Here is a 15,609-nt window from a genome sequence, read left to right as displayed (position 1 = left end):
AATATTATCCCTGTGCTCGTCTGCCTATGACGAGAGGCAGTGTGAGTTTAACCATTTGCCACGCTGCAGTGTGTGCGCGTATGTGTGTGTGCGTGTCATCGAGGCAGTAGCAGAGTGTGCCTCAGACAGCATAATCTTTCTCAGGGGCATCTTTCTTCTCCTCTCCTCCTTTCTCTGCTTTTCCCTTTCTCTTGTTCCACTTAACAATGGCATATTGTTTTCACTGGTGTTGGCTGTTAAAACCCCGTCCAGCCGTTGGATCGCCTCCGACAGCTCCCTTCCTCTGCCGTCTTCCCTTGGTGTCATGTCTCTGGATTGATCTGACCGGTGTGGGTGTGCGCTTCATTGCCAAACCATTTTCACCTTGTCGTGTCCTTGTGCCATTTTCTATGGTTCCTCAAGGATAGTACTGCTTTTAAGCAAAAGCACCAGTGTTTCTATTAAATGAACAGCTCTTTGCTATGTTAGGATTTGGGTGATTTAAAGACTTAAGCTTGGCATGAATTCAATGACTGTGCCATTTTTTTGGAAAAATAGTTACTAAGACTGACACAGTTGTATAAACATTTAGAAAAAAGTGAATCACAATTCTTTTTTAAATCCTAATATTTGAGCTAATAGAGCAAATGTTGGAAAGCTGTTTTTAAGTTGGTTTTCTGCACAATTATTCTATCGCGTCTTGGGCTAAATTGCACTGCCAGTGGTGGATTGTCACTGAAAGATTATTTTAGTCTAAACGTGGACTTATTATCTGGGTCTGGTAAAATGGTCCCTATGCTTCTTACCCCACACCTTGCAGTGATGGCACAGATGACTAACTTTTAGTTCCCTAAAGAAACATTTTTGTAAATGAGATGTAGAAACAGGAAGGGCCTTTTTAAAGGCACTTAACCAGTGCTACACCCACTTATTTAAGTTGGCTTGAAAAAGCCAGCTAATTATGTTAAAACTTATGTGAAAAAATGTTAAGTTGGTGGAAGAGTCTGCCGAAGGTTGTTAGTGTTGTTTAGATGTGCTACATTGTCCAAAGTGGAAGGTAAGGTGCTGCTATGCGCTATCTTAAATGCAGTTTCACCTAAAATTCAGTGCTACCTTAAATGCAATTTCACCTTAAATGCAGTTCCACTTAAATTTACTGATCTGTAAAATTCACTGCCACTTCAAATTCAGTGCTGCATTAAATGCATTTCCACCTTAATTTCAGTGCCACCTTAAATTTAGTTCCACCTTCAATGCAGTCCACATTAAATTCATTGCCGCTTTAAATGAAGTGCAAACTCAAATGCAGTTCCGCCTTAAACTCATACAAAAACATTGTAGGTGTGATGTGCATTGTGACATCATTTGTGGCAGTCCTGAACATTCTGCCATTCATTTCCTATGGGGAAAATATAACATCTTTGAATGATAATTTTACAAAAACCGTACATCGGCATATAGAACCAAATCAGGTATAGGTACTGGTAAAGTTTTGTGGCTCCAGCTCAAACTATGGAATGAGAAATATTTTTTAAGCGTAGAATAATAAGATGACTACGAAGAACAGTACATTTTTTTTTCCCAAGCCAGCTTAATTCTACTTTTGAGCAAGAAGGCCCCTTTAAAGAACCTCCTCATCGCGTAACGGCTTCACACAGAACCACACATCCAAGTCAAGCCTGGTCACCATCATGGAGTCAGGTTGGCATGGAACCAAATTTGACACGTCTAAGGACTTTTTTGGAAAAAGCTATACTTTAAAAAAAATCTTTTGAATCGTGATAATAACTCGTTAAGTAGAATTAACCTGCTTACCCACTATGCTAAGCCCCACTCACAGACACGTGATCAACGCTGGCGTTCTTGCTGGCTAAACCATCAGCCCCTGAGGCCTCAAGTGGCCCTAATGAAGTCACAGAAAAAGGCATCTTCTGCTTCAGTACAAATCGGCCTGACTTCTGCACTGGGGCACGCGTGCCTCGTCTGTTTGTGCTCACACGCTGGCTTGTTAGCCAGACAGTATAGCAGCTAGCCGTCTTCCTCAGTATAAATAGCTCTCTGTTCACAGCCATACAAAAGACCTCAGCTTTTAGAACTGAGAGTAATGTGGAGATGAGGAGTCACTTTGGAAAGGACTAGAAATTATTTGAGGGGAAAAAAATGCTCTAGGACATGGAGGGGGGGTTGGTGTTAAAGGGGAAATGCAGTCAATCCTGAGGATACAGGGCAGTTATTATTAAAATGACTAATATTACTGGGGAAAAACACATTTTCCTCACTTTTTTTGAAATAACACTTTAATATATTATGAAACATTGTTTATCTTTTAAAAGATACCATTTACTGCACAGTTCATACAGTCCATAATTGGAAGCTGCAAAATAAAATAAAGTTTGAAACTCATTATTTTTGTGATGTCACAAAATCCACCACACTCAAAACAATATATCCACCTATTCAGCCTACAGCACCACCCATTCACACTGAAGTTAGGCCTAACCCTAAAGCATAAAGAGAGACTGACAAGAATTGGGGCCTTTAAAACACAGTCATCACCATCATCATCACTGTAATTCAGAAGTACAGCAAATTCATTTTCTTGTGTGATTTATTTGATAAACTGCACTGCTTGACTATCCATCCTGTGATTAATGCCTTATTGCCACTTTTTCTTCGTCAGTTTTTATGAGGTATGCGCTGACAGAAGCTCAGCACGATCATAACTCATTTACCGGATCATCACTGGAATAAATGTTGCGCCAGTATGACACCATTACGGCCAGGTTGTCGTCGCCATACACCTAAAGGAAGCATTTAGCTTGTAGATGGTCCAGAAGCATGACTCACAAGTAAGAATGCCAAAGTGTCTGATTTCCTTTCCGGATACTTTTCCTAAATGAGGATATTGGGACCTTTTTAAAATGAATGGTTGAGGGAGGAAAAAATACATCTTGCACTAATTTCCACCGACCCCAGTTGTCCGTTAGACGTGTTTGCCGTTTGCTTCTTTAGTGTAGGACTGGAGCCGCACTGCTAAGATTGCTAACAAAGACTAGAAGCTGAATCTTCCCCCCCCCCCAACAGTCTTTATTTTTCACAGTAAGTCTCACCATCTCCTAAACCACGTTGACCAGCCTACACAACCTGGATGCAGTTTCAGCGGGTTGAAAAGTTTTTGGGATGTGTTCACAGAAACGATTTGTGCTTTGATGTCTTTGTTAGCAATGTTAAACTAAAACCTGGACACCAGACATGTCTAGGCTGACCTGGGGAGAGTGGGAACTGATGTAAATATGATGTTTTTTGCCAAACTGTTAATTTAAGTGTCAAATGCGTGTAGGTCTGATCCTGACTCTGAACGCTCACGATCAGTTGCCCAGTTTATCTGCAGCTTTCTGTAATTGGTTTGGCTTGTGTTGGCTGTCAGAGCCAGCTGTGTAATTAACTTCTAGACAGCGTCGTTCTTAATCTGCTACGCAGAAAGAGAAGGACTAGCCATATTTTTACAGCATTTACAAGTGTATTTCAGGATCCTAGATAGCAAGCGTATATTAGCCCGCTGGCTTGCTAAGGTCAGCGCCATGCGGACTGTTTGCCACAGCTGGTCCACCCACAGACCACCTTTACTCTCTTCTGCATAGGAGATTTTTGATAAATGCTGTAGCTAGATTGGCTGCAGCTGTAGAGCCAGCTTTATGGCATTGCTGTTTATTAAACTATTTACCCATTTATAAAGGTTAAACAGAGAAAGAAGGGGGGGGGGGTAGATTGGGCTCTGAGTGGATAAAAGTGGCTTTTTGTCTACGACTGCTTGACCACCAGTGGGCTGAGCAAGAAGCCATCAGATCCTCTTGCTCTCATACTTTTTGAATTAAATTATTAATACTGTTTACATTTTCAGTTCTTGTTCAGCAAGTTCTCTTTTCCGTGTCCCAGGGTTCTTCCACAGCATTTCCATATAATTTTTTTTTTCCCCCTCTCAGGAAACAAAAGATCAATTTTGCGCGAGCTAAAGCTCCACCCCATTCCTCTTCTCTTTTTCTTGCAGCCACCTCTCTCTCTCTCTCTCTCTCTCTCTCTCTCCCACTCCCACTCCCACAAATGCAGTGACACTTGCATTCTGTGTGCATGCGTGTTTGTCAGACGAGAGTGTCGAAATAGAAAGTGAGGGAGAGAGAAAGAGGGAGGGAGGGAACGTTGGAGAGAAAAGGAGACGGGGGAGCGCGTGAGAGAGAGCGAGTGCGCGCGCGCGTGGGTAAGCTCGCTCTGCTGTAGAGCAGGGAAGGGGAGCGAGGGGGAAAAAGGAATAAGAAAATTGAAGGTGGGCGCCATATGCTGAGGATTTGGTGAATGTCTCGTTGAGGGGAGCCGCTCGTGCTTCTGTCGGTGGACCGTGAAAGATGGGGAGCTCGCACTTGCTGAACAAAGGCTTGCCTTTAGGTAAAACCATTAATCTCTCATTTCTGCATGCGGGACGCACGTGAGGCGGCTGTGGCGGCGATATTTGTGCGTCGAGGCCAACGGAACCCTACAGCACACTGCCGTGCCTTCCCCTCCCCCTCTTCCTTCCCTCCCTCCCTCCTCTTCTCTCTCCTCTCCTCTCCTCTCTCCCTTTCCTATTATCTTTCATCTCAGCCATTCATCGGCGTACAATGCCGCATTCGCTCGCCTTTTTTTCTGCTTCCTCTCGCGAGGCTGAGGTTGGAGGCTCCTGATTTGCCAGCTTATCGTTCGAATTTTCCCGTGCCACCTTAAATGGTGCAGCGCCAGAGTGTGACTGCTGCACCATTTAAGGTGGGACGGGAAAATTAGGATAGGAAGCCTAACTTCAGCCTCGCCTCTCTTCTCCCTCTCTCTCTTACACTCTCTCTCTCTCACACACACACACTCACTCTCTCTCTCACTCTCTCTCTCTCTCTCTCTCTCAGCCTGAGAGAAGAAGTGCTAGAGACCATTTTGTGCAGCAGGCTGGGAGCAGCTGCTTTATTATCAGGGCAAGGCAGGCTGGAGTGAAGGAGGACGGGAGAGGCAACGTGCTGTCTGTCTGTCTTTCTGTTCCCCTGGTGGAAAATCCGAGGGGGCTGGCAAGGACATGGACATGGCTGGCTCTCTTATGGCCCACCATTGTACAGTGGAAATGTGGCTTCCAGTTCCGGCCCTCACTCGCTTCCTAATTTCTCTTTCTCTCTCTCTCTCTCTCTCTCTCTCTCTCTCTCTCTCTCTCTCTCTGCCTTCGAAGGAGGAAATTTTCATTCTAGAACAGTCGAACAGAGCAACAGGAAGAGCATAACAAAGATTTTATTTATGGAGCCTAGAGCTGCAGCCTCGGCTCTGTGGTAGCCCAACATCGTGTGTAAAAGCCTGCATATCTTGGTTGGGTGACCCTGTTTGGAATAGTGATATCACAAGGGGTGAATGGTAGTGCACATTGGAAGGCCATGGTGAATAGAGTACTTAAGAGTTTGATCACAGTTCCTCATGTTTTATACATCACTTACAAAACCGCTGTATTAATAAGATCACCAAGAGGGGTATAACACGTCTATAATAGTCTATATTTTTTCCTAGAATATCCCAATAGTATTGTCTTATGGTAATCTGTGATGCTTGTACTTTCTGTACTATAGTAATTGTCCCAGTTTATATGATAACATTTTTATGGAAATGTGGCAGAAGTGCACTATTAAAATAGTAATGAATAACCCTTGTGTAGGATTCTGTAGTATGCTGTAATAGTTCTCCCAGCTTGCTATGCGATTCTTATAGGAATATGGCAGAAATACAGTATTTACATTGTAATATATAATTCTTGTATTGGATTCTGTCATAAGCTTTAGTAATTGTCACAGTTTACCATAAAATTATTTCATCAATATGGTAAGAATACACTATAAATATAGTAATCAATAATCCCCCTGTAGGATTCTGTAATAATAGTAATTGTCCCAGTTTATGATAAAATTTTTATGGAAATGTGGCAGAAGTGCACTATTAACAAAGTAATCAATAATCCTCCTGTAGGATTCTGTAATATACTGTAATAATTCTCACAGCTTGATATAAGATTCTTATAGGAAACCTGGGGAAATACACTAATAACATAGGAGTCTTTAAGGCTTGTGTAGTATTCTTTATGAATTATCCTGATTCATTATAAGATGCTTATAGATTCTTAAATGCAAAGTTAGTTGGCTGTTTAAATAACATGAATCGTAAATATTTCTTGTCCAATGTAATGGTGCATCCCTAGTATCCTGTAGCATAAAGTAAATTACTGTAAGGTTCTTACAGCAGTACTGTAGAAATTCCTGTCCAATTCCTGGAGATTTTTTTTGTTGTTTGGTGTTACACAGTCAGTGCCATCCACTGGGTTTCCATGTATCGTATCCATCCGGAGTGAACCCTAAACGTCAACCATAGCAGAAGATCCTAGCGTCTTTAAACAAGACTTGCGCTTTGACAGCAGCTCTTACTTTGCGCCTTGTGCAATACAGAGCAACGTCAGTTTGAATTATTGCCTGTGGGTAGTGGAGGTAGACGCGGCGTGAGGTTGACCCTGTTGTTTCTTGTTGCTATGAACTAGCTAATTCAAACAGATACCACTCGACCCCCCCAGGGCAGAGCAGTGTGAACACTGCAGCATTCTGGTAGAACCATGTAGTGAGAGCGAGATACCAGCTTTTTTTTTTTTTTTTCTTTCTTTCTTATTTCAGGGCAGGGTTTGTTTTGAATTCAGAAAACGTGAGCATTTATGCATAGAGAGTGCCGATTTTACTCATCCTTGGTTCTGCTTAGCTCATATTTGCTACGATTTCATGTACAACATGGATTAGTGAGGCTTATGTTATGTTGACATTTTGTTTTCTTGTCAGACAAATGAACATCAGAAAGGGGAAAAAAGGCTGTTTGTCTGGAAAACTAGACACTGTTAGTCTTCACACGGTGTGAGCGTCTAGGGGTTTGTGGATGAATATATTCACCTGAGGTGGAAAAAGAAAGGCCTGTGTATGTGTGTGACTAAGAAAGAGAAAGAGAGACAGAGAGAGATGAAGCAAGTGAGGGGGGTAAACCATTCCCCTAATCACCAAAATGAACTGTTTTTGCATAAATGAAACTGCTTTACATCTTTGTGTGTGCGTGTGCATGGAGGCGCAGAGGGAGGTGGCTGGTGTCGGGGCTTGTGTGGAAGAGATCTCGAGGAAAACGGTCGCGCCGTGTCTGTACATGCCAGATTGAATATGATAGATATGCATCAGTCCCATCTAATTCACAGATGCACATATTTCACCTCGTAGCATAATACATGTGACAACACAACACTGCATCAGCCTGGGAATATTTCCCCCCCCCCACAGAGGATTTCATGTACTTCCTGCTTTTGAACAGAATTTTGGGTTGCAGTGAGAAAATGTATGCGAATAGTCAATTTCACTGTTGTCGGAATCGCCAAAATGGTAATTTCACAGGAGAAGTAAAAAAAAACCTACTTTATTTTTAATGTAAGTCAATGGAACCAGACGTTTTTCCAAGTCATATTAGGTCACTTCTGGTCCATTTATCATGAAATTTACACACATGTAAAGGAAAACGACAGTTTCAGATTGTGTCAAAAACTGAACAACGACACAAATGGAGATACAAGGTTTTCTTCTGACAGCAGCGATTTGCTTTACTTTTTTTGAGCATCCAGTATCCCTCTTCAGTGTAGAGAGAAGCCTTGCAAACCTGGCAGATGTGATATTTGTTTTTATTGTCTGAAGAATATTAATTCCATATCATCCAGCTTGTAAACAGCCAGTTTAGGAAGTTATTTACGTGAAATCAAATATAAGCTGATTACATGATGAGTTTTGTTTAATTAAATCTGTATGAGCAGAGTGTCAAATGAGCTTGAACTTGCTGCACATCACTGCTTTTTGGTGCTAATTGTGTCTGCTACGTGATCCCAGAGACCATCTGCTGGCATGGCACTTCTTGTCCAGCGTGCGGTAGCCTTTGGCCGGCTTTAGTAGTCTTTGTCTGCTTCCTTCTTTGCATAAGGCGCTCTGACCAACAGATAAGACGCAGGCTCTTCACTTCCCTCTGGTGGAATAAAGAGTTCAGACAGCTTATGGCTCTTAGGAGACTGTTTAAGACCAGCTCTTTGCATACCAAAAAACATATTGTACTGTTCGATTTTTAGTCATTTGTATTTGAAAATACTGTTTCGTTCTTACTTCATTTGTTATGGAATATTATGTCTGTCTCTGCATCACATGATGAAAGAACAAGGCTGGATATCAGAGTAGAGCAATCACAGCACTGGTTGGTGATCACTTAAGACTCTGTCATTTTTTAGCTGTGTGTTTGCTAGTGCTGCGTGATGCTGATAACATTCTGTTACATGGAAAAATGATTGTGTTCTGCGTTCAAACAACAGTACAAAGACAAGATTGTTGTTGTTTTTTTAATAAATTTACCCTAATTCTGGAAATGGTGCCAGTATCATGTTCCAAAAAAGTTGGGACAAGAGCAATTTAAGACTTAAGACTTTAAGCAGAGGGCAGCACGGTGGCATGGTGGGTAGCGCTGTCGCCTCACAGCAAGGAGGGCCTGGGTTCGATTCCCCGGCCGGGTGACCGGGGTCCTCTCTGTGTGGAGTTTGCATGTTCTCCCCGTGTCTGCGTGGGTTTCCTCCGGGTTCTCCGGTTTCCTCCCACAGTCCAAAGACATGCAGTCAGGCCAATTGGTTGTGCTAAATTGTCCCTAGGTGTGAGTGTGTGAGTGACTGTCTGTGTCTGTGTGTCTGCCCTGCGATGGACTGGCGACCTGTCCAGGGTGTATCCTGCCTTCCGCCTGAAGACTGCTGGGATAGGCTCCAGCTCCCCCCCGCAACCCTGACGGAGAAGCGGCTTAGAAAATGGATGGATGGATGGATGGACTTTAAGCAGGTGAAGCAACCATGCTTGGATATAAAAGGAGCATCCAGGAAAGGCCAAGTCTGTAATGAGCGAGGATGGGTTGAGGCTCACCACTTTGCCAAAAACACATCAGCAAAAAATCCATCAGTTTTAAGATAACGTTCATGTGAGGGATTGAAAGGATGTCCCCTCTGCAGTCCATAGCATCATCAAAAGATTCAGGGACTCTGGAGGATTCTTTGTGCTTAAAGGGCAAGGCCGAAAACCATAATTGAATGTCCTTGACCTTTAAACCCTCAGATGGCACTGCAATAAAAACTGGCCTGCCACTCTGATGGATATCACCGCAGGGGCTCAGGCAACTTTGACAAACTGATGTCAATAAACACTGCTGCATCTACAAGTGTAAGTTAACGCTGTATTATGCACAGTGACTTTCCTGGACTTGAACTCATCTGAAATGGACTGATGTACACTGATCTGACAAGTGAGCCTTTCAGATAGTTTATGGAAATAATGGATGGACCAAAGAAGGATCATCCAGATTGTTACCAATGTAAAGTTCAAAATCTAGAGTCTCTCATGCTATGGGGGGTATTTGTGGGTAACCTAGACATTTGTGAAGGCGCTGTTAATGCTGAACACATTTGTTGCATTTTAGGTGCCCTTCTTTAAAGGGTCACCCATGCTTATTTCAACATAACTGCAAGCCACACTGCGTATTACAACAGCACGGCAGCGTAATCGGAGAATGTGGGTGCTAAACTGGCCTGTCTGCAGACCAGAACTGTCTCCTATTGAAAACATGTGACTTATTAAGCTCAAAATCCAACAATGAAGCCCTTGCACAGTTAAAGATTTATATAACAGAAGAATAGCAGGAAATGCCCCCTTCAAAACTGGATCAGTTTGTCTTCATTTGTTACATGTTTATAGGGGTTGTTAAAGGAAAAGTGCTGTAATCTGCTGGTGAACATGCTCCTGTCCCAGCTTTTTTGGACTGTATTGTGGGCATCAAATTTGGAATGAGCATGCATTTACAGAAATAAAGTGAAGTCAAATAGTTTATTAGTGACTGCTTTTTACTCTTAGCATATCACTTACAATCCCAGTGAGATTTCATTTTGTGTTCATCATTTGAAGTTGGAGGTGTTAAAATTTTAAGCCACATATCGCTGCTGTTGGAAGAAAACGTTGTCTCCTTTTTTTCGTTTTTTCTTTTTTTTTTTTTTTTAACATAAAGTGAAAATGCCTGTTGCCCTTTACCTTGTGTGTAAATTTAATAAAAAATGGACTAAAAGAAATGACCCAAAATGGTTTGGAAAAAACATCTGGTTCCATTGACTTACACCGAAAGTAAAGTAGGTTTTTACCTTCTCCTGTAAAGTTACCATTTTGGAGATACAAAGTTTTCTTCCGACAACAGTGATGAATATATTGTGAAAAACTTGTATGCCATTTTTTAGGTAATTCAGATCAATCAGAACGTTTCATAAAATTATACAATGATCTGAGCGACGACAGTGTTCATGTGTAACTGGAGCCATTGATGCACAACCTGCGCCACGCTCTCTGCTTTTGGGTAGACTTTATGCAAATGAGCTGACCATCAGCCAATCAGATTGTTGATGTGTGCTGTAACAGATTGTGTCACACCTGTAGTCAAGCCACAAGTTGAGATTCAACACACAGCACAGATGGTTGTTGAACATACCTCTAAAACACACAGGCACAGGTCTTTAATCAGTTCAGTTCTTTTATACATTTGTTTTAAATATTTCTAGCATTTGCATCTAAACAACCTTGTAATCTTCCTGTGTCTGTGCTTCGTGAGCACTGCTGCTCTGTGCTTATGAACCTGAAATAGCTTTGATTTGACTGTTAGCCAGACAGCACATTTACAGAAAAAAACCTGTGTATGTAGTTTTTATAAATGTTAAACTGTTAGTTCAAAACAGTCTTAAGCACCCAGACGATGACAGTTTACAGTTAGTTTGGCATGACATTGAGCATTATAATGAGGATGATAGTCAATATCTATCGAATATATCACTAAAATATCATTAAACCCAAAAGCCACATTCAGTATCATGTTATGTTGGTACATTGCCCAGCCCTAGTTTATAGAGTCTTTAAAAATCATTGTGAATCAGAAATCACAATGCATTTTTCTTCCATACAGTGATGTATTTCCAAGTGAAACAGTATCAGGGAGGGTGACCAGGCTTAGTGTTTCCTCTGGTGATGTGTGGGAGCGGTGGGAGAGATGAAACATATAATTTCAGTATGTATAATTTTCAGTATATAATTGTGACTAAATGGCTGTAATTCATCTTTCTAATTACGGTCTAAAACATCATTGCATTACGTTTATGTGCACGGCCTACTTCTTTATACACTTGCAGTCTAATTAAGCCAGGTACTGTAACCATTTTAAGCTGACTTAATGTGATTTGCCATTAAGTGATCAATTCCGCAATAATGCCAGTCGGGCTAAGGATCGTCTAATGAGATGATAATCTTAATAATGAACAGTAGATGCAAATTATGTATCTGATTTTTATGAAGGTGACATCTCTCCTCATTATTCTGTGGTTACCATGAATTATGTATTATTGAAGTAAAATAATGTTCTGTTTACACCAAAGTAATTTGTTTCAAAGTGTGAAGCAGGGCGCCTGAGGGCCCATCTGCATGGCAGGAATTCGGATTTTGATTGCTGTCATATCAAAACCTCAAAAAAAAAAAAAAAAAAAAAGGATCTATATATTTATTTATTTCACCTTATTTAAAAAGGCCAGCAATTCTTTATACTTTATATATTTAATGGCAAGAAGAATAATAGCTATGATTAGTAAAAATATAAAATATAAGTTAGTAATACAGTTAGTAAAATTAGTAAAATATTCAATTAATGCATGTAAGTGAGCCAAAATAAAGTGCTTCATCGTTCATCAGTTGTGGACATTCTTTCTCGCTCTTGTTTCTTTCACTTCTTTATGTCTTTCTTTGTTTCACTATATTAAATATAATTATTTTATATAAATATTTTATATACTATAAAAATATAGGGGGGGGGGTGCACACACATATATTCTCACACACATGTATTAGTATGTGTGTTATGGGGGGTGTGGTGTGTGTGTGTGTATATATACAAAAAACCCAAGCATACAAAAACATGAATTCTAGGGATGAGGGATGGAAGTGCTGTGGTACAGAATATTATAACATAACAAATAACATTTAAATGCCTTTTTAGAATTTGAACTTTTTCTTCCTGTGACACTTTCATTTAGGAGATGCAAGATTTGTTTACGACAGCAGTGGAGTACTGTTATGTGCTTTGAGGTCGTTAGGAATGTGTTTGTGCTGTAAACATTAAAGACAAATGCGCCTCAGCTTCGTCCCTGGCGTAGCATATGGGACTCTCTGAGTGGTGCTGAAATACAGAGCCTGTTCTTCAGGGCAAGCTTTTTTTTTTTTTTTTTTTGGGAAACTTCCCTGTGTGACTAACCTTGAATTTGAATGTTTGTGGCTGCTCTTGAAGCTGGGATGCTTTAGGTTCTTGTTGTGTGTAGGTAGGGGAGCTGCCGCAGCCAGGGTGTTTTAAAGGCCCTTTTTCAAATGACTCATTCGTTCTTGCATTTATTACCTTCTCCTTTCATAATGGCCAGATAGCTGTGACTATGGAGGCTCAGCAGGTGCTTAATTCTCAGCCAACTCTTCAGTGTAGAATTCGGGAACGGGCAGCAGATGATGGAAGTTGGTCATTTCCTTTGAGAGATTGAAGTGATTGTGGAAGTGTGATAAAGTGTGCTCTGTCAACCTTCTTCTTTCACATGTGGAATTGAGTAGAGGAATCCTGAATTGTGTCTTAAGGGCCTAGTGAGCATCACCAATTCAGACTTGCTCCAGTGAATTCCTTTGTAAAACTGTGAGTCCAGATGTTGTAGAAAGAATACAGTGGAGTTCATGGAGTTCACAGAGTTCATTGTGGAGATTTAGGTCATTTCAAAGCTCATTTGGACTCTGGTATTTATTTAAATGAAGACATTGATCAGTCTTGCTGTTTTTAATGCTGTACTGTTAGTCTTTGGTTTAAGTGGGCAGTAGCCTCGGTTTCCTGGAAACAGCTGGTATTGCAGTAATTCATGTGAGAAAATAGGTTTGAGGTCTTTAGCAGTCCCGGGACTTTAACTGAAGTAGTGAAATGCGGATTCATCTCCGCTGTGAATTTTGACTCTTGTCTTGTCTTCTGCTAGTTAGTCAGAGATGAATGTTTGAAGGAGGCATCTGTCTGAGCGGTGCTGCACATGAGACAGCAAGCTTTTAGCACTGGCAGACAGTCGCAAATTGTTGGACTGAATGACGGTTGCAGTCAGGAACAATCCAGCTCTCACACTCCACCTCATGCATCACTTTTAGAAAACATGATATCTGGAATAAGGATACAGTATCCCTTCAGCAGTTCGTGCTGAGGTGTCTTACTCAAAGAGACTCTACGGTGGGTGTAGAAGTCAGCATCTCTTGTGACCTGCCTGGAATTCAAACCGGTGACTGAGGATGGTGTACTTACTGGTTTTAATGATATACTATGGTAAACAAACTAGTGCTGCAATAATCGATAATCAATAATAGGGCTCATAATCGATTAGTTGACTTTAATAAGTTGAGAACCTGCAGATATTAGTGTGACAAGATTTCAGCAGATGAAAAATGAGTTGTATTTTTGGCTGCACTTTACAGAAAATCATGGTAACAATTATTTACCAAAACATGCTAATTTTCAAGTTGTTACTGAATAATAAGTTAGTAATTGTAACAGGAATAAATCGGTAACAATGTGTCTTAATAAAATATTAATAAAAAGTTGTACTAACCTAAAAATTGTTTTAATTTTCGGTCACATTTTATTTGGATGGTTCCCTATAGATGCTCTACAGACACTAAAATCGTTAAACTTTTTGGGGATTTTCAGTTGATTATCAACAATATTACGGTCAAGTTTAGGGTTAGGAGTAGCTGTAGGTTTTGCCTTGAGGCTAAGTTTAGGATTAGGAGTAGATTTAATCAAATCTTTTGCACTGAACTTGAAGTTCAATCGAATCTAATGGCTATTTAGTTGAATGTTATTTGAAGATATACTGAGCATTACAAAGCATCTACAGTGGACCATCCAAATAGTGTTTTTTAGATATTTTTTTTTAGATGCTTAGATGCTGTGCTTTATAATAGAGTAGCAATCTTTTGTTTACAGGTAACGGAACATGCCACTGTTGGAAGAAAATTTTTGTTGCTTTTCAGTTTTTGACATAATTTGAAAATACCTGTTACCCTTAATATTGGGTCAAATTTTTATGAAGAATGGACCAAAGGAAACGGCCCAAAATGAGTTGGTATGAATGTCTGGTTCCATTGACTTACATTGAAAGTAAAGTAGGTTTTTGTCTTCTCCTGTAAAATGATCATTTTGGAGATATTTGGAGATCCGATAACAGTGATATGATGGTGTGTTTTCCAGCCCTGATTCTGTGTAATCTCAGTATGTTGCCCTTATCTATTCCAAGTATCTACACTACGTGTATAAAGGCCTGCATGTAAAAGTAATGGACCAACCATGAGTGTTTACAACAAAATCATTCTCATAGTCTAACTGCAGTCATAATTTCAGTCCAGCTATTCATGTTATTTTGAAGAACTGATGTTTTCACTTGATGTGAGATGCAGTAACTGAGAAACAGACTGGAAAGACTTTTCATTTTACAGCTCTGTTGCCATTTAATTTCACAGTCTGACAATCATTTGTAGACATAATAGGTTAGAAACAAAGTAGAAACAGGTGATTTTATTGTTTCACAGCTCTAATACAAGAAATACTGCATTGTTTTTGAGGTAATAACCCAGTATTATGAAACGCTACAGTGAATAAAAAAGAAAGGTGGTGATAATTTGATTAAGCAGATATTGTGTTGACCACCTTATTCCTGTAAATGTGGAATAAAATCAGTTTTGCATCAACTAGAAAAATGTTTGTTAGAGATCAACCGAATTTCTTACTGTTATTTTCAAGTTTAAAACAAACTAGTTATTGTTACAATTAGTATTACTAAAATTCAATTCTTATAAAAAGGTGCAGAAGCAATAAAGGAGCAGCACAAACAGATCTTGCATGTGGCAAAAACCAGGATGTGTATGGTGAAATGGTTCTTCAGATTGATTGAGAATGTGTTGTTTGGTTCTACATAGAAATGGTTCTGGGGTTCTTCTGTTATCACAAGTTTGACCTCATAACAACAGCCCCATTTCACTGCTTTGTAGAACCATATACAAAACATTCTCTATCAGTCTGAAGAACCGTTTCACCTGCCAGTGATCCAGCATTAATGGTTCTGTTATAAAACTCATGGTACTAAATAGAGCCATTCCCTTTCCTAAAGAACTCTAGAAGAACCATCTTTAAGTGTAGGTAACCTTAATAGCAGTTAGAGTTGCTGTTAGAGACACTGGTCTGTGCTGCTGCTGTGCTCTGCTGTTAGCTGTTTCGTAACGTGAACATACCTTTATAGTCTGGAGATTCTGAAATAAAATTAAATTACCAGAGAAAGTGCAGAGTTTGGATATTTGCTGTTTTGCCAGTTAGTTAAATATGTGCTGCTTTTTTTCTGCTTCAGCTGTTTGTTTTTTTTCTGGTATAAATGATGGAAGTTGCTGTCAGCAAAGCTGATTT

The 15,609-nt window shown here is 40.2% G+C and overlaps 1 protein-coding gene across 2 annotated transcripts in view; it reads left to right on the top strand.

Annotated features, from left to right (window-relative positions):
• Positions 1 to 15,609, top strand: part of LOC108424227 (C-terminal binding protein 1) — a 38,031-nt gene that overhangs the window by 6,482 nt on the left and 15,940 nt on the right. The window contains exon 1 of one of the 2 annotated variants that reach the window (XM_017692122.2): positions 4,161 to 4,419. The exons of the other annotated variant lie outside the window; for it this stretch is intronic. Coding sequence (XP_017547611.1) covers positions 4,380 to 4,419 — 40 coding nt within the window. The 5' untranslated portion in view covers positions 4,161 to 4,379. Of the gene's footprint in view, positions 1 to 4,160; positions 4,420 to 15,609 lie in introns of those variants that run through there. 2 annotated transcript variants of the gene reach the window in all.

Source organism: Pygocentrus nattereri, chromosome 8, assembly GCF_015220715.1.
Source record: "Pygocentrus nattereri isolate fPygNat1 chromosome 8, fPygNat1.pri, whole genome shotgun sequence".
Lineage (NCBI taxonomy): Eukaryota > Metazoa > Chordata > Actinopteri > Characiformes > Serrasalmidae > Pygocentrus > Pygocentrus nattereri.
The sequence above is the reverse complement of the archived record's forward strand: the minus strand, read 5'-3'. Positions and strand labels throughout refer to the sequence as shown.